The 22,500-nt window shown below is 48.3% G+C and overlaps 2 protein-coding genes across 15 annotated transcripts in view; one reads left to right on the plus strand and one right to left on the minus strand.

The window, feature by feature from the left end:
- Positions 1–22,500, plus strand: part of LOC147027882 (sorting nexin-2-like) — a 249,288-nt gene that overhangs the window by 44,591 nt on the left and 182,197 nt on the right. The window lies entirely within an intron of this gene.
- LOC147027883 (protein-lysine 6-oxidase-like) overlaps positions 1–22,500 on the minus strand; it is a 64,848-nt gene that overhangs the window by 15,178 nt on the left and 27,170 nt on the right. The window contains exons 5-6 of one of the 2 annotated variants that reach the window (XM_085877627.1): positions 7,358–7,514; positions 6,417–6,512 (exon numbers count right to left, since the gene is read on the minus strand). In XM_085877627.1, coding sequence (XP_085733753.1) covers positions 6,417–6,512; positions 7,358–7,514 — 253 coding nt within the window. Of the gene's footprint in view, positions 1–6,139; positions 6,513–7,357; positions 7,515–22,500 lie in introns of those variants that run through there. The other variant, XM_085877625.1, reaches the window with a different exon arrangement.

The raw sequence follows: 22,500 nt of genomic DNA on the forward strand, positions 1-22,500 counted from the left end.
ATTTATCTGTTGACCAATATCTGCGAGGGGGGGCGAGAGAGGAAGGGCGAGACTAGGGGTGGGTGAGAGGAGGGGGGGCGAGAGAGGTGGGATCAGAGAGCGCTGCACATACTGGCACGCACCTATGGGCCCGTACTAGTATATATAATTTGGTGTACATGATCAAGGCTTATGGAAGAGAACAAAATGCAAAGGAGGAAACGCCAACAGCAGAGTCGAAGTGAGCGTGAGATCAAGGGGAGAGGGAGAAGGACACATGAGGGTGAACAAGCTGCACACAAGCTGAATGAAACACGGCAAGAAGAGGAAGGGGGAAAACAGGAATGAACCGTAAAATTAACAAAACAAACGACAAGATGTGAGGGAGAGAGGGGAAATCCCAATAACCTGGAAAAAGGGGATTGCTTGAGAATGGAGTCATTTGGGAGTGGAAGAGACCATGAGTATGCATGGATGAGGAATGACCTGAGGTAGGGGTGAACAGCTGTCTTGAAGACCTGGAGGGAAGAATGAGATTGAACAGACTGGCTAAATCGGTTCCACAGGTGAGACAAAAGAGGAACTAATGAGTAGAGATGAGCAGTGAGCCTGCATTTTGGGAGTTTAACAAGAAGAGGGTTACCTGCAGACCATGTGTGCCTAACCCTAAACCCTGGGAGGGACAGAGCCAAGAGGGCAGAGGGTGCAAGGCCAAAAAGGATGTGGTAAAATACAGAGAAGCTTCCAACCGGTCTGTGATGTGAGTAACAAGCTTAGACATTCACCTTCGTCGCAAAATATCTCGATTTTGAGGGCCTTGATTCATGGCATCAAGAAGGGCAAGGTGTGAGGCATGGGCATATATCTAAAGAGGAGACCAGTACTTCAAGCTGTAAATTAAGGCATTGTACATTGTTAAAAGTTCGGATTGGCCAAGGAAAGACCTTGCACGACAAAGGATGCAGCTGGTTTTGAAGGTCATCTTCAAAATGGACTGCCCAATAAAGATCATGACTGATGGTGAGGAGTGAACACCAAAAGTTTGAGTGACTATCTCCTCAAGGGATTTGTTTAGGAAGTAGATGAGAGGGTTTGCCAGACGGTCTTTTCAGAGAGACATGGTGTGTGTGGGATTTGTCGGGTTGAAAGACGTGTTCCAAGTGTTGGACCAGCTCCCTATTGACGGATTTTGCTGAGGATCTCTATGACGGATCATCAAGGCTATGACGGATTTTTTTTAAAACATTGGACATTTTATTCCATTTTCTACATTATCCATAAACATCATCTCTTGTGACCATATTTCCTTGCAGCGAATGTCAAACGCAAACACAGTCAAAAATCAATCGCTCTGCCAACCACTCTTTCCATGTTCCATTGTGTCATCACATTGCAAAAAGACAATGCTCTCCCAAAGTTGGCAAAGCGAATGGTCTTGTACAGCTTCGGTTGAGATGCACTTCAACGAGCCGTTGGCCTGCATGGCATCACAACAGCCAATCTGTATCGTGTTTGCAGCGAGACCACAACCGTGTGGTTACGTGCGTTTCTTATGGAAATGTGAGACATACGTAACAATGACTCGTACTTAAAATGGACGAATCTGCCCAGTTTCAATCCCCCGTGCACTGACACAACATCCGCCATCAGCGATCATTCACCGAGAAGATACGCAAACATGTGCATTATTCCAAGTCACAGAACGCCTGCCTCCATTCCGCTCGTCAATTATTGCATGTTCCAGACTCTTCTGGTTCACGACAACATGATCCATCCGAAGGTTCCTCTATGGGTACGTTGTTTCGACTTTTATCTCAGAGTTTATCAACTTGCAAACTTTCCTCTCACATAAAACCTTCACAGGTGCACTTGTTGACTCACTCATGGGTGTATTTTTGAGTTGAGTTGAGTATTTTTGGAGTGCAGTCCAGATGAGGCTTGTTGGATTGTGGATATATATATATATATATATATATATATATATATATATATATATATATATATATATATATATATATATATATATATATATATATATATGGAGAAATAAAGAAAACCTTGGTGATATAAACTTTTCAAAATCATGGTTAGAGCCTTTGCTCTGAGTCTGGGAGGTTGGTGGTTCAAACCCTGGCGAGTCATACTAAAGACTTTTTACCTCTGCCACCGAAGGTGATAGAGGTTGTTTTCACCCCTTTCTGTCTGTCTGTCTGTCTGTCTGTTTGTTTGTTTATGTACAGGATATCTCAAAAAGTTGTGGACAGGTTCCATGTGTGACAAGGATGAACTGATTAGATTTTGGTGAAGATCCGGATCCGACTCTGGATAGGAGAATGATGTAATTTTTTTTTAGTGATTCTTCTCCATTGAGAGATGATGCCAAAAACGATATATAGCACGATATCTCAAAAATGTATTGGGCCCGATATTTTCTCTTGGATCGGACACTGTGTGGCGGAGGTATGCACTCTACCGAGTGCCCTTCTCGTTTTTAAATGGTACACACTACTTCCTTGCTTCATGCTCGGCATAGAAGAAGGATAGAGCATGAACAAACTACAGATTAGTAACCATTGTGCAGGCTTGAAGGGCCTAATGGCCTGCTCCTGTGTTCCAGTTTCTTATAACTGGTATGTATGTATGTAGTGATTTAATTAAATAATTGTTTATTTGTTTGTTTATTTTTTTTTATTGTTTTGGTTGCTGGTGCATATTAATGCTTAGACTGCTGATTCCATTTTCATGAGTTTTTCCTCCAATCTGAGTTGGATTGGAGGATCTCAATCACTTCCTTCCTTGTGATTGGTCAATAGTGACATACAGGGGGGCTGTTGTATCAATTTGCTGGCTTTTCTTCCTTTCAGTCTTTCCATGTCTCCTGATTCCATTTTTCCACCTTTGCTTCTTTCCCTCTTTGCCAATAAAACCTTTTTGTGTTTTCAGCAGCCCTGCATTAATGGGGTTCCTTCAGGTTTTACTTTAGGGCTTCCTTTCACAGCTTTCATATCAATCAAGTTTGATTGGCTGATTAAGCTGTTAAAGCAGAGGCGCGGGCGGCCTCAACCTTGTGTTAATGTAAGCAGGTGGCCCCTTTTAAAAGGTGGTCGAAGGTGTTTTCACCCCTCTTTGTCTGTGAGCATGCACGATATCTCAAAGTTGTGGAGGGATTCAGACGACTCTTGGTGGACAGGTTGGGTGTGTGACGAGGATGAAATGATTCGATGTTTGTGAAGATCCCGATCCAGATCTAGAAGTGATTCTTCACCATTCACTGAGAGATGAGGCCAAAAATGATGTATAGCCTGATATTTCAAAAAATGTATTGAGCCCAATATGTTCTCGTGGATTAGGCATTGCGTGGCTGAGGTACATACTCCACCGAGTGGCTGTTCTAGTTCAAAATGACATGAACGGATTATGATAAAACTTGGTGGATGACTTAGTTAGGTGACAAGAACAAGCTCATTAAATTAGTTTCAGGACTCGATCCAGATCAGTGGCATACATAACGTAAACTGTTCAGCCTGGCGGAGATACTGTATGCTCTCTCTACCGTGTGCCATTCTAGTTAACCTCCACCATCGAAGATGGACGGAGGTTACTGTTTTCACCCCTGTCTTTGTTTGTTTGTTTGTTTGTAAACAGTATTACAGAAAAACTCCTCGACAGATTTCGACGAAACTTGGTGGGGGTATTAGGTATGGCCCAAGGATCATGCCATTAGATTTCGGACTTGGTCAAAAGTACAATATGGCCGCTATGGTGGCAATTTTGAAAAAATATTTGAATTTTTGTTTTTGCATTTCTACATGTTTTAAGTGATTTCCAACCAAAAAAAAAAAATTGTTAGAGAAAAAAAAAAGAATTTTGCAACTTTTTTTCAACAAAATTTCCTTTTTTTTAATATATTTTTTGCATTTCTTCATGTTATAAGTGATTTCCAACAAAAAACATGCCAAAATTATAATTGCAGCTGATTTTGGAACTTCAGGTGGATATACCCATGTAAAATCAATTTCTGTCTCAAGGAATCCAGTTAGACGAATGAATTGAGTATGTAAAAGGGAAAGTTGCAAACTATAACTCTGTGAGCACTGTTGACGCCAAATTGAATAAATAGGATATCAGGTTCACTTGAGTGACCGAGCAGTATTGGCAGCGGAGGTTTTGCACTCTACCGAGTGCTCCACTTCTAGTTCTGCTCTGTGTTGATGTATTTAGTGCAGTATCAGATTTTTCAAATTATTATTATTGGCCTTACCTTGCTAATACATCTAATTTCTCAACAAACCTTCAAACAATATGGTGTTCTGCATAAAATTGTATGAATTTTTTTTTGCAGAATGATCAATACATTCGGTCCCCCTTCCCTCTGTCACACTATCCCTCCTTCCCTTACACTTTTCTAGCTCTCCCTTCTCCTGTCCCCTCACTCCACTTTCTTCTTCAATGTATTAATATATTTCCCCTGAAGCCCCACACATCCTCCCATCTCTTCTCTGTGTAAATGTAATGCACTGTATCTAGATGACCTCAATCATCTGGAATACATTTAAACAGGTATATTGCATGAGTCAGGTCAAATATATGGTGTTAAATTCTGATTCTGACTCATCTGTAGTTTATGGACTCGAACTGGGTTCGGTCGAAGGAAGTACTAACTCCAACATGAGATCTAATGATTCAGATTGAAAGTTTTACTCGGACTGAAAAGTTTAACTTGGCTTGCCAGGAGTCCGTTACATCATTGGGTACTTCTCATTAAAATTTGAAAAGTTGTAGCATTCGGAGAAAGTGCAACACGGACGAGCGGGCCAAATGGCCTTTTCCTTTGGAATTTCCATGTCATGTATTGAGGAAAGAGATACTTAAGAGTTTGGCACAAAGGCCGCAGGCCACAGAACAAACTTTCTCAGCATCACTCGCCAACTTCTGTCACAGATGAACCGCAATGAGTGGGAAAAAATAATATTCTCTCATTCATTCACCAAGAGTAAAAAAAAAAAAAAAAAAAAAAGTATATAATCAAAAAATGACGTTGAATCATTCATCCACGTGCCAAGCCAACGGTCCAAAAATGTTTGGCCATTGTAGGAATTTATCGTGTGCAATTACTCTTGGCACTGACACACAATGACCTGCCTGTGAAATACCAAGCTCCAGCATCCAGAGTGTGCACAGTGAGTGCGAGTGAGGGAGTCCTGGTGATTCACAGGCAGGGTCGGCCTTGTGTTGGCTGAACGGTTAAGGTGGCTGGCCTAAGATCTGAGCGTCTTGAAGTTGAAGCCCCTGTTGGGCCGTTAAATTAACACCAGGTGGAGTTGACTCAGCCTGTCATCCTTCCGAGGTCGGCAAAATGAGTACCAGGTTACTGGTGACGGGGGGGGGGGGCACTGCATCAGCGGCACAGCAGCGTCCCCAGCAAATAATACGACCCACAGCCTTGTGGTGCAGATGAAGGAAGAATAAGAATCGTTAACCTGTAGTGCACTGCATGTTATTACAGTACTTGCTTGATGTAAAATTAATTGTAGAGTTGGTGGTGGGTTGCTGTCGGAGTCGGGGTGGGGGGGGGGGGGAGCTCTGAGAGTAGCATGGTGAGTTCCAGATCCCTTTTATGCCCATTGGAGGAAACGGTTGCCTTGTTCCAGACTCCATTTTTCAAATTAATCATCGTGCTTGCCATTGTTCACATTTTGTGGATTTTATTTCTTCCTCGGATGATGACTTAATGATTTTCTCATGTTCTGATGGTTCTTATTAACAAGGCAATGAGACTGCTGGCTGTGGTGTGTTAGTCCGAATCCCCCGACGTGGATGGGTATGTGTACATTTCATTTCGTTTGTTCAAGTTTCGGGAAAACGTCGTCAAACGATTCAAAGCAACACGGCAACCGTGATGTGGTGCACAACAAGCCTGTAGTTTGCACTTTCAAGTTGATTCAACATCAACACTGCATTGCTGTCAGTATAATTCGAGTGAATATTGAGAAGAGTTGTATCAGTTCAGTGGCATTTGTGGTGCCATCACCCATATTGATACATATGTAGTATATTAATGTGCCTATAACTCTTTTTTTTAATATATATTTGAGGTGCCAACACAAAATGCGACCATCCTACCACTGCTGCTCGGTGTCCTACCATCAGCAAATTAACACGAGAAACGCTTTCAGATATATCATGAGATCATATGGCTAATGCCAGCCTCATTTCCATGAAACTTGATCATTTTATTAAAAATAATTAAGTAAGGGCTTACTTAGCCCACATTGAAGATCTCCTAAAAGGATAAAATGTGTGCACCATGCGGGGGGGGGGGGGGTGGGACTGCTTACAGTGGAGACTTGGCAAAGTGTAAGTACATTGGCTTCATTGAAAGTACTGCAGAGTCTCTCCTTTGTGTAGTGAGCGAAAGAGCAGCAGTACAAACATACCCGCAGGATGTAGTTTCCTGGGCGGACGTCCGTGATGTCTATCCACTGACAGTCGATATCAGCATTGTATGTGTCATAGCAGCCAGGGCTGAGACCCTACACACACACACACACACACACACACACACACACACACACACACACACACACACACACACACACACACACACACACACACACACACACACACACACACACACACACACACACACACACACACACACACACACACAGTAATTCACTACATGATCATATTATTGGTTTACTGGCACGAAAGACAAGGTGTTGCATCAGCATGTTATCATGAATTGGAGGAAACTTTAAACCAGCTTTCCCATCTTCTTGAGCTCACTTAACCATGTTAAAGCTCTAAAAGCATTTCAAACAAATAGGCATTTTGACTCTTGGTATCATAGTCAAGTTTCCACAGTTGTGTTGACATTTCTGCTGTTAAGGGCACAAAATGACAACGAATCCTTATATGATCTTGCTTGCCATCGTTTACATTCTTGTGGATTCGATTGTTTGCTTGAGCGACGATTTGATGATTTTCTGATGATTTATTGCAAGGACTATTTCATTTTAAGCTAAGCGACTGCACACCACATGTTCCAGGACTCTGCTGCGTTTGAACGTAAGTAACTCTCTTAAGTGTGCATCATAAAGCATGTTTCCGATCCACAAAACAATCGCACGTGTGCCAGGCTATTCCCAGCTGTAACCAATCATCAGCTGAAACATGAACATCTGGTCAATGCAGGAAATGGTTTACAAATACTTTTTTTTTTTAACATTTTCTGAAAATGAATGGGCTCCATCTGTCTGATGGGTTCCAAGAGCATATAACCCTCATATTTCCACTTGCCACCTAAGAACTGACATCACCCTTATTGTGATTGTCATAATGGTGGTGATAATGGTGCCATCATGAAATGTGGCACCTGCGTGTGTGCTGTACAAGCATAATGCTTGTTGAAGCCATAGTCACAAGTGGTGTCCTCCAGGCAGAAGCTTGCTTTGTGTCCATCTGCGACTTTTTTTCCTGTCGCTGCTTCCAGCAGGTTGTAGTGGCTGAACTCGTCCATGCTATGATAATGTCTGCAGCAGAACGGCATGTGAAGATCAGTATTTTGGGACAACTTGGTTGAAAATTACATCAGAAGAAACAAACAAGAAAGATGTCGTGCAGAGCATGAGACTTGCAAAATCCACCCCCCCTCCCCTTCTCCAAAGGTTGCCATGGATACATCAATTTCTCCATTTCATTAAGATTAAAATGGACAATTTTTAATCAAAGCTCAGGTCAATAGGATGAAAATAGATTATATTTCAGATTGAAATTGATGATTTTAGAAGTTTGACCTTGAGTTGACCTTTGACCTTTTGACCTCAAAAATAGTTGATTTCCCAATTCAGTGAGTGATGCATGATGCGATTGCTGCTTAATTTTGAAATTAATAGAATGTAAATCTATGATTTTTTTTTCAGTTAAAAATTGATGCTTTTAGATGATCACCTTTGAGTTGACCTTTGACCATTTGATCTCAAAAAGAGTTGCTCTCCCAATTTAGTAATGTACTATGCAATTGCTGTTTAATTTTCAAGTCAATCAGATGGAAAAATGACTATGTAAAAAAAATTTGACGTCAAGATGGCCTTTGACCTTTGACCTCAATTAACAGGCTTCTCAGTTTAGACGACCTCGACAACTTGGTGAAGTTTCATGATGGACGGTTTAGAATTGTGACCTGTAGGCGATTGACAGATAGACAAACAGACAATAACAAAATCGACTGACCAATATACTTGAAAAATCTTCGATTTTTACAAGTAATCATGATCATTGCGAGAACACATGCAAGCCAGACTGGATATGACACCTTCATGATTGACCGATCACCAAAGCTGAGTAGTTGTTGCATATGGTGTTTACATTGGAAATAATACATCTTTCAGATGCTGTAAGTCAAATGTTTCCAGTTCAAACCCCCTGAAAATTTATTCTACAAATGAGTTGAAATGAAAATCATCTCTTTCTCTCAGGTGCAGGTCTAATTGATTCCCAGCTCAGGTAATTTTCCAGCTGAAATGCAATGAAAACTAACTCACCAGCTCAGATGGAATTTTAAATTACCTTCCCAGCTCAGGAAATGAAATAAAAAATACCATAAAGACAAAAGAGCTTTTTCATACGAGTATATATGGATATATTTGTATATAATATGTATGTATATATATATGGTGTCCCAAAAAAATATACAACTTTTAAAATGCTTCGTTTGATCCTAAAAATGCAGTAATTTTGTCACGAATGCTTCATTTCTTGTTGCAGAGACCCTGAAGTTTATTTTGATACCAAGCAAGCGCCAGAAAAATGCCAAGACTGACCGTACAACAACGGACAAAAATTGTTGAACTTTGGCACCAGACGAAAAGTGTCATACAGGTGCAACGTCTTTACTTGAGACATTTCGGTATCCGCTTGCGCCATGCACCAAACTTTCAGACAATAACGTGCACAATCGCAAAGTTTACCAATGTGGGAACCATCTGTGACCTTCACAAGGGTCACAGTGGTCGGAAGAGGACAGGTCGAAGTGAAGAAAATGTGGAAATGATGAGACAGGCGGTCGTTCAGAGTCCAAAAAAAATCGATTCGACAACTTTCTGCCGAGACAAACATTCATAAGAGCACCGTTCAGAGGATCCTTCGCCAAGACATTCATGCCTTTCCATACAAAATTCAAACGGAAACGGTGCTTACTGATCAACAGAAACGCAAACGACAAGACTTTGCAAATTGGTTCTCAAGAAAGTTGGAGGAAGATGCAGACTTCCTCAAAAAACTTCGCATGACGGATGAATGCCATGCTCACTTGTCCGGGGAGGTAAACAAGCAAAACTTTCGGTACTGGGGAACTGAAAATCCTGGTAATGCATCAACTGAACTGGTGCCTCGATCTGTTCTCAGTCACCATGTGGGTGGCGGTTGGTCGGTATGGGATAATTGGTCCATACTTCTTTGAAGATGACCAGGGACGCACTTGCACAGTAAACCAGAGGAACCATCGCGAAATGATTCAGGAATTCTATCTGCCTGAGCTACGTACTCAGGCCCGTAGGAGAAACAACCTGATCGAGATGAGAACCCAGTGGTTCCAGCAGGATGGGGCACCACCCCATACAGCCAGGGAAACAAGACGTTTTCTCAACCAACATTTTGAGGGCCGCTTTATCTCCCTCTACGAAGACGTTGAGTGGCCACCGTATTCCCCTGACCTTACTCCTCCAGACTTCTTCTTGTGGGGGTATCCCAAGGACAGGATCTATGGAAACCCTAGGCCTCAGACTCTTGATCAGCTGAAGGAAAACATCCACCGAGAAATCCAGAACATTCCTCAGGAAACGTTTCCCAAAGTGATGGAGAACATGACAACGCGTTTGCAGGCAGTGATTGGACAACGTGGAGCCGACGTCGAACATGTGGTCTAAAAGAAAACGACAATTCTATAACAAAATTTAAATTTTGGTGGCAATTTTGACATTGGTACAATAAACTTCAACCTTTCAGCTTTCTATCCAGCCATATATCTTTTTTAAAAATATGTTATGACCATCCTCTTTGCAGATGAAAAGTTGTATATTTTTTTGGGACACCCTGTGTATATACATGTGTTTTGGTCATGTCAGGCCAGATTAGATCTGTGACTTGCTACAGGTACCATGTAAACCTGCACTAACCTGTTTCATGGTCGGGTTGTCCACGACGAAACCGTCTCCTCACCAAGTTTCTTGGTGAGGAAGGTGTATGATACGGACACCCAGCAGGATTAAAAACAAAACCTGTCAAAGGGCGAAGGAGCTACTTGTGAGCCAACGTCCATCCATATCTAGTGCCCAACTGTTTCTGCGGACGTCCTCCTGTAGTTGCATTACTTTTTTAGGAGGTTGGCGGCAGGATTTGCACTCCGGCCACCGTAAAACACTTCATTCCGCAAAACACAAAAACGCAAAGCAATACAAACTGAAAAACCACTCCTTGGGAGTACCTCCTGTGCTGCTGCCCTTCACAGGGCAGCTCACTGGATGATGGAATTGGGGCAAAGCCTTCGGGACCCCCATTCTTTAATAGGAGGAAAAGCATAGGGCAAACGTCTTGGGTCAGATTGCGGTTGTGTGTGTTGGAGTGGTGCTGAGGTGTCGTCCACCAGATGGCGATCTCCTTGAGTTAACCTGAGGCAGTCCCTTCGGGTGGGTGCCTGAAATGTCCTATCCCGAAGAGAGGATGATCACCTGTTTCTTATCATCTTAGCTCAAGCGTTTAAACATCGGTATTGCAGCATTCTCTGAGGTTCGGGGACCGGATAGTGGTGAGATCATGGTGGGTGGTTACACCTACTGTTGGTCTGGTCGCTCTGATTGTGACCTTGCCCAAGGGGTTGCTGTAGCTGTGTCCAATAAGCACACTCCAATGACAATTGAGTTAACAATGATAATTGTCAACGAGCCTATTATGAGACGAAGGATTTATCACTCCTTGGGTGTCGTTTCCCTGGTCTCTGTATATGCTCCGACTGAGGCGAATTATCTCACTGTGAAGGACGCATTCTATGCCGCACTTGAGTATGCGGTTGATCAGTGCCCCAGGCGAGATACTCCTCTTGTCTTGGGATTTCAATGCATCGACTGGAACTGATAGGGATGGTTATGAGACATGTGTTGGTCCCCACAGGTCTGCAACTGTGAACCAGAACAGCATTAAATTCCTTGTCTTTGCAAGAAGTCATGGACTTCGGGTGGCTGGTTCATAGTTTCAGTGCCCACAGGCTCATCGCTGGACTTGGTATTCCAACGCTGGTGATGTGGCAAAGGAGATTGACCATATGCTCCTTGATGGTCACTGAAGGATGAATCAGAAAAGGGTCAACTGGAGTGCTCAGTTCCTCAACACCGACCACAGGCTTGTCTTCACAACTCTGAATTTACAGCTTAAATCCTAGAGCAAGGTACCGTCCCAGCCGAGGCTGGATATTGGCAAGCACAAGGATGAGAGGGTAGCTGAGGAGTTTGCGAATAGGCTGAGTGGGGATTTGGGGAATCTGGGTGCTTTGGGGAATCCTTAAGAGTTGTGGAGTGCCTTCAAGACCACTTTCCTTGATATTGCCGGTGGATGTCTTCGAACTCACCGAAGGGTGAAGAAGCATTTTGCATCACAAAGGACACTGGATACCATTAACCAGAGTTACAGTGACAAGCTTAATGTCAGAGCTGAGCTGTTCAGGGCGTTGAGGCGTAAAACTATACGTGTGCTGAGGGTGAACAAGGAGGCCTATGTGCGAAGAATCTGTGAGGGGGTAGAGCATCACCTGTGGTCAATTGATTCTCGTCCCGCTTACAGGGGAATTTGCGCATTGCATTCCTCCAAGCCCGTCCCTCGGAGCACTGCAGTCAGAGTGGAGGGTGGTCGGCTCTTGACAGGAGTCCGAAGTGAAGGCCCGCTGGGCCGGTTACTTTGAGCGGCTGTACCATTCTGATCCACCATCTCTTCAGTTGGATGCCAGGGGTGTTACCATCCCTATTGCTGACCCTCCAATCAACTGTGGTCCATCTTCGTTTGTGGAAACACAGGCTGCAGTGAACCGGTTGAAATGGGGTAAAGCTCCTGGGATCTGTGGCATCCATGCTGAACTTCTCAAGGCTGGTGGAAATGCCAGACTCGTTTTGTTGCATGCAGTTCTGTGCTCTGCCTCGAACACAGGCATCATCCCAACTGACAGGAAGAGGGGCCTTGTTGTCCCTCTCTGGAAAGGAAAGGGTGATTGCCAGGGCTGCATCAACTACCAAGGGTTGACACTGCTCTCAGTTTGTGGTGAGGATGTTGAGGTCACGGAGAGATTAATTTACTTTGGCAGTGATATTCATATCTCTGCTGGCTGTGAGCCAGAGGTCAATAGATGTCTGGGTCAAGCCTGAGGAGTCATGGATTCAGTGCATCATGGGGTGTGGTGCTGTCGTAACCTGTGCAGGAGGATGAAAGTTCGAGTCTTCCAGTCCTTGGTGCTTCACCTTGCTCTATGGATGAGAGACTTGGACTCTGACCAGGGATCTGAGATGGAGACTTAACTCCTTCGGCGCCAGGTCTCTTCAGAGAATACTTGGCTCTCGCTGGTCAGACTTTGTATCCAATGAGCGGTTGCTGAGAGAAACTCGGATGAGATTTGTTAGCTGTATAGTCTGTGAGTGTCAGCTGCAGTAGTATGGACATGTGGCTAGATTTCCTGACACTGATCCTGCTCACCAGATTCTCTCAGCAAGGTTTCCTCCTGAGTGGAGGAGGCCAATGGCCAACTACATGCCTCATGGTTGCAGTCGGTTAATCGGCATCTCAAGGAGATGGGTATGGGCCAGGCATCTGCTTTGGGGATTGCCAGATGAAGGCCCCTGGAGTACTGGTGGAAAGTGGACACAGTGACACGCTGCTTGCTCTGTCGCATGCTCCCATACATGACCTACTTGACCTGATATGTATATATATATATATATATATATATATATATATATATATGCAGTATGTGTGTATATTTATACACACTAGTGCGTGCCCGTAGGTGCATAAACGACGACTGGATTGGGGCATTTTTTCACCCCCCCCCCGCTCACCTCCCCCCTCTCTCGCCCCCTCCTCTCTCCCCCTCTCTTGTGGGCGAGGCGTGTCAGTATGTGCAGCTTCGTTCCTTCGCTCTTGTAAACGACGATGGGATTGGGGCATTTTTTTCAATTAGATCGGACCAACCGTATCATAAATGGCCATAACTTGGGAAACATACTCAGGTCCTCAGCGTCAATTGTGACATCATATCCAGTGAAGAAGAATTGTGACGCCCCCTCTCTCTCCCTCCCCTCTCTCGCCCCCCTCTCTCGCCCCCTCTTTCTCCCCTCTCTTTGTTAATGGATTCACAAAAAAACAAATAAATAAATAAACATTAATTGTGATGTCATAGCACCGTGTCCTGTCATTGGTTTGGTAAATAAATGGCCATAACTTGAGCACCGCTTGTCCGATTTATATCAAACCTTTAAAAGGCACATAATCAGGCCCCCAGCGTCGATTGTGACGTCATACCAAACGAAGAAGAAGAATTGTGACGTCAATTGTGCAAAAATAAATAAATAAACATTAATTGTGACCTCATAACACCGTGTCTTGTCATTGGTCGACAGATAAATGGCCGTAACTTAGGAACCGCTCGTCCAATTAATATCAAACCTCAAAGGCACATCCGCGGGTCGCCAGCAATATTCCTGGCAAGTTTCAATCAGATCAGACCGGTGCTCGTCGAGAAACTGAGGTCGCATACACACACACACACACACACACACACACACACACACACACACACACACACACACACACACACACACACACACACACACACACACACACACACACACACACACACACACACATACACACATACACACACACACACACACATTGCTGGAATTATAGATATGTATGTATATATATATATATATATATATATATATATATATATATATATATATATATATATATATATATATATATATATATATATATGTATATATTGTTGTGGTAGACGAAATTCACAAACCACCATTCAGGTCCCTTCGGTGAGATATCTCTGTAAGTATATGTGTAGTTAGGCCCAAACCCGTTGTTTAGAGGGAATAAATGTCATTCATGCGGGCTGCGACCCTTCAGGATAGCCGTTTTTCTTTTACTATCTTTATTTTGGACCAGCCGCCATTACTACCACCACCAACCACGTCTCAACAGCCATCACACAACAACCACCAACCGCAACGCCGCTTCACAATAACAGCCACGACCTTTACCGTCACAACTCGCCCTCGCAACCATCGCATCACCACTATTCCCGCGCCACTTGTGGGCACCGATACTGGACTCGTGCAGGGCGCGCACCGAGCAGCGGGTGCAGAGGCACGGCCTTTCCGAAGAAAACGGATCAAAAACGACTCGCGCCCACTTCTGTTCCGTCCTATCGGTGAGCGTGGGGCGATTTGGCCCCGCCTCCAGGTATGTTGGAGTGTGGTCGCTATATGCAAATTCATGGATCAAAAAGCATTCACGCCCACTTTTCCTCGGTCCAATGGGGAGCCAGTTAGAGGTGAAGGGTCGGAGGTAAAGGGGTCAAAGGTGAAGGAGCGAGGCCACGGGGGATATAAACGACCGCGTTCGTCAGTCAGAAGAGTTCGGAGTCGGTGGAGTTGGGAAAAGAAGTAGTAGTAGTCAGTCGAGTTAAGAGTTCGGAGGGAGTTAAGAGTTCGGAGGGGAGAGAGTGAAGAGTTCGGAGCCAGTGAAGAGTTGGGACGAGTCAAGAGAGGAGACGGAGAGGGCGGTTGGACGGAGCTGTGGAGAGGTGGCGGCGGCGAAGGCGGTCGAGGGGGTGCTCGCGTCGGAGTCGGGGAGCTGCGGAGGGAGACACCGGCGGCGCGACCGAGGTCGTGGTGGAGACGCTCGTCGCGGGACCCGAGACAGGGAGATATCCTCCTTCCCCCCGAGCATCAACAACCCCCTCCTGTTTCCCCCCGCGCTGAGATAGTGCGAGAAGGGGGCCCCGTTCCCACCCCATACCAGGCAGTCCCAGCGAGGCCCGCGGAGTCGGGGCGCCAGCGCCATTTTGCGGCTCATCACCAGACGGGTAGGCCCGACGCGGTCTCGGCCCCAGGCCCGCCTACCCCCCTCATCCTTGAGGGTGGTCCTTTTCTTTTGCTTTGGGTATATGTGTTGTCGGCGCCGTCTGTGAAGTAAAACTGTATAAGTGTTGCCGTGTGCTCGGTAGTCGGTTAGATCTGCATTGTTGCATTTGCTTTTTGTGTAATATTGTGTTTCTTCTTCTTTTACATTTGCTTTTGGTGTAATTGTATATGTGTGCTTTCCGTTCATCGCGAAATAAATGTGCTTCATGTTGAACTGTTTTCCCGTTTCGCTTCGTCTTTTCCTTTATTGAATCTCCATCTTACTTCACGTAAAGGGTTGGTGGTGGGCTAAAACGCCCGATAATTAATCGAACCGTCGAGGCCGACGATAACACCGCTCGGTTATCCCGATAGTACGGAACGGGTCGCTTAAAGTGGCCCGTGTCCGAAGTCGACCTGCGGCGAGGTGCGATCGCCTGGTCTACCCTCCGTGTGGGTACTTAGGTAGGTCGAATTTGGCGAGCAACCCTATCCCACGCGGGGGGCCGGTTGGCACAATCGTGGTGAGGCCGAAAGGTCCACCCGTGACTAGTTCCCGGCGTTAGTCCGAGAGGGTCACGACGGGATTGTCCATCCGGTGGGCGACGTGCCACGATTCGAGTTACGTGGCCGCTCGCACGCCGGCGGGCGCGAATCCGCAACACTGGTGTCAGGTCGTGCGATATAAATTCATCGCCCTCCTCGCGGCACTGGTATCGGAGAACGGGAAAATGGGCTCTCCTGTCTCCAACTAAATTCACGGGAATCGGTCCAGGGGTGAGAGGAGCGACCCCCGATTCCCTCCAAATTACGAGCGATTCAAATTAACCCTTTGCGAGAAATAAGATGGCGTCTCAAGGCGAGCGGGAGCCGGGGGTATTCGAAATGTATATGTGTAGTAATGTAGGATCCATGGTCCAGGATGGAATCCCCGTGCAGGAACATGAACTCCCCCAACTGAGCCCAGAGCCCGAAATAGGTGCGGCAGCGGCCGCGGTGTATGACACCTCCCTTCCCCCTCTCCACCAAAATCCCCCGATCCTTGCCGAATCGGCTCACCCAAGCGCACCCGACATGGCCCAGCTATTCACCTTGCTGGCAAAGATGAATGCGGATGCGCAACAAATGAATGCGGAAATGAAAACGAAAATGGATGCAAACACAAATGAAATGAAAAACGAAATAAAAAGCATGAACGAAAAGATGGAAACAAACATGAAGGAAGAAATGAAGGAACTGTGGGGTGCGACGCAGAACATGGGCCGAAGCCTGCAGGCGGGCATGAAGGCCGTTAGCAGGGAGCTTAAAATGGCGACGCCACGTGTAGGAGCGAACGAGCTGGGAGGGGGTGCAACGGCTGTCGGGCCCGCAGTGGAGGCGGGTGAGAAAATAATTCGGGGGGCGTGTTGGGCGAGGGTCGTGACAGAAAAAGTGACGGTAACCGAGAGGGACAAACTAATTGGGGTGACGGAGACGTGCACGAGGGAGATAACAAGGGAAGAGACGGAAATAATAGTTGAGACAAGGGAGATAAAGGGTGAAGAGGTGACTGAGTTGGCAGAGACACGGGAGATGGGAACGATAGAGGGAAGACTACACGCTGAAGACGGGGTAAGTGACGCACGCACACACACACACGGAGGTAGTGGAGGACAATGGGGGTGAGCTGGTGGACTGGGTGGAGGCCCGGTGCGAGCAGCTGGATGGCCTCCTCCAGGAACGAGGGGAGGGAGTATTCCCCCTTGAGGCGAGTCACGACCAGGTGAGTTCGGTCGTGCTTTGCGAGGTTGAGGGGACGGGTGCTGTGGACAGGTGCACGGAGAGCTTGGGGGGTATAGAGGCCCCGGAGACCCTTGTGGGGACACGAATCCCCAGTGTGGTTGTCCCTGTGTGTGTGCTGCAAGGTGTGAGTGCGTCCCCGTGTATGGAAGCGACCCCGTGTGTGAGTGGTGTGGTGGCGATTGTGCCAGAGTACGTGCTTCCCAGCACGCCGTGTGTAAAAGGGGCACCGCAAGTGGAAGAGGCCGTGTGTGTGAGTGAAACGGCCAGTATGAATGGAGCACCACGTGTGAGTGGTGTGGTGGCGAGTGTGCCGGAGTGTGTGCTTCCCAGCATGCCGTGTGTGGGTGAGGCACCGTGTGTGAGTGTCGCCGTGTGTGTGAGTGAAACGGCCAGTATGAGTGAGGCACCGTGGGTTAGTGCCCCCGCGTGTGTGAGTGGTGTGGTTTGTGTGAAGGAAATGGCACGAGTGAGTGGAAGGCCGCGAGTGAGTGGAGCCACGTGTGCGAGTTGAGATGGCATGCGTGAGTGAACGGCCGAGTGCAAGGGAGACCGTGTTTGTGAGAAAGCGGTATGTAAGGGAGATGTCGGTGGGCATGTGTGAACATGCAGCCGCGTCTCCCGGGGTGAGTTTAATGGTGAGGTGTGTGAGCGTCGTAACACACAGGTGTGCGTGGGTCGAATGGCGACGACGGCGACATGAGAGGAAAGAAAGCCGGGTAGCGGCTGTAGTTGTTTCGGGGACCGTGCCGGGTTCACCCAGCAGTGAGCACGAGGTCCGTGCTGTGCAACGCACGAGGCCCCCACGTGCTCGCTTGCGAGAGTGAAGTCCCGGTCCGGAAACGCACGCGGTGGATTTGCCGATCCCGCGGACGGACAAAGTTTAGGCAGGATTACGGATTTGGACCGGACGGGTTCTCCACGCGATCGTGTGTGTTAAGCTCCAACGGGCAAAGCACATGTGTTCGCGTGGGGAACCCCTCGAGACGTGGGGCTTGTGTTTTTTTTATGCGCACGGTGACGTCATGGCTGCACGTGGGGTTGGAATCCGGCAGGAGGGGTATCCCTGCCGGATGGTACCGTCCAAGGAGGGACGAGGTACACGTGCAGCTGCATGACGTCACGGGCAGGTGCAAAGTGCGCGAGCTGTGAGCTACCGCGCTGGTGCTGCGCATGTAAAAAAAAAAAAAAACCAAGCCTCACTTTCGGGTGCACAGGGTTCCTGGGCAAGGGGTGGAAGACCCCCTTGACCAGGGCACAGGATGGAAACTAGTTAGGGGGAAGGGTTAGCTTAGCTAGACCGACTTCATGGGGCAGGGGTAAGTCCTCATGGAGTCCGTGGAATGGATTAGTTAGAGGGATTGTAGCCAGATTTAGGTTGGGAAATAAAATGATTTATTTTGGAGACAGTGACAGACTTGTGAATGTGTAGTGGGGACGTAGCTTAGCTACATAGTGTTAAAAGGAACGTGCTGTAGTTTAAGGGACGACGTGGGAGAACGAGTTAGTTAGGGGAGGTAGTTAGAAGGATGGCAGAGTTCAGCGGTGAGTGTGTTGAAGAGTTGGTGAGTGAAGTGGAAGCATGTGCTTGGTGAGTGAGTGAGGCCAGCGGGTCTGTGTGAGTGGAGCGAATGGGGAATGCATGGTGCGATGAGTGATTGGGGGGAGGAGTGACTCCCGCCCAAGGGACCCCGGGGTCAGTGTAGAGTGAGTTAGGGGGTTAGTTAAATTGAAAAATGGAGGTCGTTTTGTTGTTGGTGGGAGTGTAGGCTCGAAACCCATTTGGAGGGGTGCAGGAGCCCTGTTGACGGGCTGGGAGCGTGGCTGCGAAAGGTGAGTATCGCTGAGTGGGTACCCCGGGCACCAGGCAAGTCGGCCGTGGTAGGCCAAGGGCCCATGGGGGGCCGGGATAGCGTAGTGGGCACGGGTGCGCCTGCTTGGTGCGGGGGCCCGTGGCGCTATTAGCCGCGTGGGCAGTGTTGTGGGCACGGGTGACCCTCGGAAAGGGGCTGGGAAGCCAGCCTGCCACGTGTGCGTTTCAGGGGAGGTGCCATGGGGGGCACTCCCCGGTGTTAGGGAGCTGGTAGGCTCGGAGGCAGTGTAGTGCCCGGGGGTGCCATCGTCGGAGAATCGGCAGAGGGTCGTGCCTGCCAAAGGGAGCCACGTGTCCCAGCCATGAGACCGTGTGAGGGCACGGAGAGAAAATTGGGGGGCGAGGCCCGAAATTGTGAGGACACCAACACAGGCGACGGGAATCTGGGTTGTTAGAACCAATAGTTTAAGCGAGAGGCGCTTGTTGAAAGCCCCGGGGTAGTTTAACAGTTAAATGGTTAGGGTAGATTAGGAGATGTACCCCTCCGCACCATCCATCCCCTCGCTGTCGTTGTGGGCCGCTGGACCCACTTTGTGTTATAGATCGCTGAACTCTGGGGAGGCCATCCTGAGGCTTCGTTGGGCCTCGACACAGGACGTTAGCTCTCCCTTATTCCCCTCCGGGAAGGGAACGTAGGGGTTGGGAGTAGGCTAGGTGACAGGATAGGTTAGCCGAACAAGGACGATAAAGGGGGTTAGGGGACGATTTATAGTGGGGAAGTAAAAAAAAAAAAAAAAAAAAAGTTGGGGCTAAATTGGGGTTTGACAAATTAAGGGAGTGGGTATAGACAGTGACAGGCAAAGGCGATAGGTTGGGAGGGAGACCGTAGGGTAGGTCCGAGCCCGCCTTCCGAGTGGCCAGCACCACCGCACTCCCTCCACCAACCTCCACTGAACGGCAAAGGCTGGCCAGCTTCATCTGCTGGCTGCGTTGCTGCAAGGCGAAGGCCGGCCCACTTCATCGGCAGCTGTTGTTTTGCTGCAAGGCCTGTGCCGGCTGGATCGTCTGCAGCTGCTGTGCTGCAAGGCCTGTGCCGGCTGGATTGTCTGCAGCTGCTGTGCTGCAAGGCCTGTGCCGGCTGGATCGTCTGCAGCTGTTTTCTTCAAGGCCTGTGCCGGCCAGTTCATCTGCCGGCTGTGTTTGCCTGCAGCGGCCTTGTTCTGCAGGCTGTGTTTGCCTGCTGCCTTTGCCATGCCATGCCCACTGCCCCTGTTCACCAGCCCCCATTCAATTTTGCGTTGCCCCCCCCCCCTGTTCATTGCCATGTGCGCCAGGATCAAGGCAACAGTTTGCAAGCTGCGAGAACTGCCCTGTTGGCAGCTACAACACGGGCCTGCAGTGGCGGCCCGTGCACCGCGTTTGCGTCCATCCATTCATCCATCCATTCGTTGTGTTCATTGCGTGTGCCACTTGAGCTGGCACGGAGACTGCGTTTGTGCAGCCCATGCACCGTTGTGGTTCACTGCGTTCAGTTCGAAAGGGAAGGCCTTGGACTGCGTGTGAGCAGCCGGCCACGTTCCCTGTCACCTGCATTGTTTGAGTCAGAGACTGCATGCGAGCAGCCTGGCTCCCTGCTAACTGCTTTCTTTTTGCAGAGTTCAGTGATCCTGGGCCATGGTTTTGTGTAAAATTTGTAAGTTAAGGTAAGATGTACTGTAAATATGAGTGCGCCCCCGGCATGTCTGTCTTAGCACCGGCAATTTTATTTAAGTCGTCCGTGTGAGTGAGTTTGTTGAGGTAGTTACTCAGCCCTCAGGTTATTTATTTTGGGGACACGAATACCATGAATGTCGCACTCAGGGATCCGTAGGTAAAATGTACTAGGGGAAAACTACACATGATGGCACACGAAAATTTGACGACTCGGGATGAGTCTGTAAAAAGGGGAGGGGGTAGTGTTGTGGTTGACGAAATTCACAAACCACCATTCAGGTCCCTTCGGTGAGATATCTCTGTAAGTATATGTGTAGTTAGGCCCAAACCCGTTGTTTAGAGGGAATAAATGTCATTCATGCGGGCTGGGACCCTTCAGGATAGCTGTTTTTCTTTTACTATCTTTATTTTGGACCAGCCGCCATTACTACCACCACCAACCACGTCTCAACAGCCATCACACAACAACCACCAACCGCAACGCCGCTTCACAACAACAGCCACGACCTTTACCGTCACAACTCGCCCTCGCAACCATCGCATCACCACTATTCCCGCGCCACTTGTGGGCACCGATACTGGACTCGTGCAGGGCGCGCACCGAGCAGCGGGTGCAGAGGCACGGCCTTTCCGAAGAAAACGGATCAAAAACGACTCGCGCCCACTTCTGTTCCGTCCTATCGGTGAGCGTGGGGCGATTTGGCCCCGCCTCCAGGTACGTTGGAGTGTGGTCGCTATATGCAAATTCATGGATCAAAAAGCATTCACGCCCACTTTTCCTCGGTCCAATGGGGAGCCAGTTAGAGGTGAAGGGTCGGAGGTAAAGGGGTCAAAGGTGAAGGAGCGAGGCCACGGGGGATATAAACGACCGCGTTCGTCAGTCAGAAGAGTTCGGAGTCGGTGGAGTTGGGAAAAGAAGTAGTAGTAGTCAGTCGAGTTAAGAGTTCGGAGGGAGTTAAGAGTTCGGAGGGGAGAGAGTGAAGAGTTCGGAGCCAGTGAAGAGTTGGGACGAGTCAAGAGAGGAGACGGAGAGGGCGGTTGGACGGAGCTGTGGAGAGGTGGCGGCGGCGAAGGCGGTCGAGGGGGTGCTCGCGTCGGAGTCGGGGAGCTGCGGAGGGAGACACCGGCGGCGCGACCGAGGTCGTGGTGGAGACGCTCGTCGCGGGACCCGAGACAGGTAGATATCCTCCTTCCCCCCGAGCATCAACAACCCCCTCCTGTTTCCCCCCGCGCTGAGATAGTGCGAGAAGGGGGCCCCGTTCCCACCCCATACCAGGCAGTCCCAGCGAGGCCCGCGGAGTCGGGGCGCCAGCGCCATTTTGCGGCTCATCACCAGACGGGTAGGCCCGACGCGGTCTCGGCCCCAGGCCCGCCTACCCCCCTCATCCTTGAGGGTGGTCCTTTTCTTTTGCTTTGGGTATATGTGTTGTCGGCGCCGTCTGTGAAGTAAAACTGTATAAGTGTTGCCGTGTGCTCGGTAGTCGGTTAGATCTGCATTGTTGCATTTGCTTTTTGTGTAATATTGTGTTTCTTCTTCTTTTACATTTGCTTTTGGTGTAATTGTATATGTGTGCTTTCCGTTCATCGCGAAATAAATGTGCTTCATGTTGAACTGTTTTCCCGTTTCGCTTCGTCTTTTCCTTTATTGAATCTCCATCTTACTTCACGTAAAGGGTTGGTTGTGGGCTAAAACGCCCGATAATTAATCGAACCGTCGAGGCCGACGATAACACCGCTCGGTTATCCCGATAGTACGGAACGGGTCGCTTAAAGTGGCCCGTGTCCGAAGTCGACCTGCGGTGAGGTGCGATCGCCCGGTCTACCCTCCGTGTGGGTACTTAGGTAGGTCGAATTTGGCGAGCAACCCTATCCCACGCGGGGGGCCGGTTGGCACGATCGTGGTGAGGCCGAAAGGTCCACCCGTGACTAGTTCCCGGCGTTAGTCCGAGAGGGTCATGACGGGATTGTCCGTCCGGTGGGCGACGTTCCGCGATTTGAGTTACGTGGCCGCTCGCACGCCGGCGGGCGCGAATCCGC

The sequence above is a fragment of the Eptatretus burgeri genome, chromosome 4 (genome assembly GCF_056783735.1).
Source record: "Eptatretus burgeri isolate ZD-2024b chromosome 4, Ebu_testis_v1, whole genome shotgun sequence".
Lineage (NCBI taxonomy): Eukaryota > Metazoa > Chordata > Myxini > Myxiniformes > Myxinidae > Eptatretus > Eptatretus burgeri.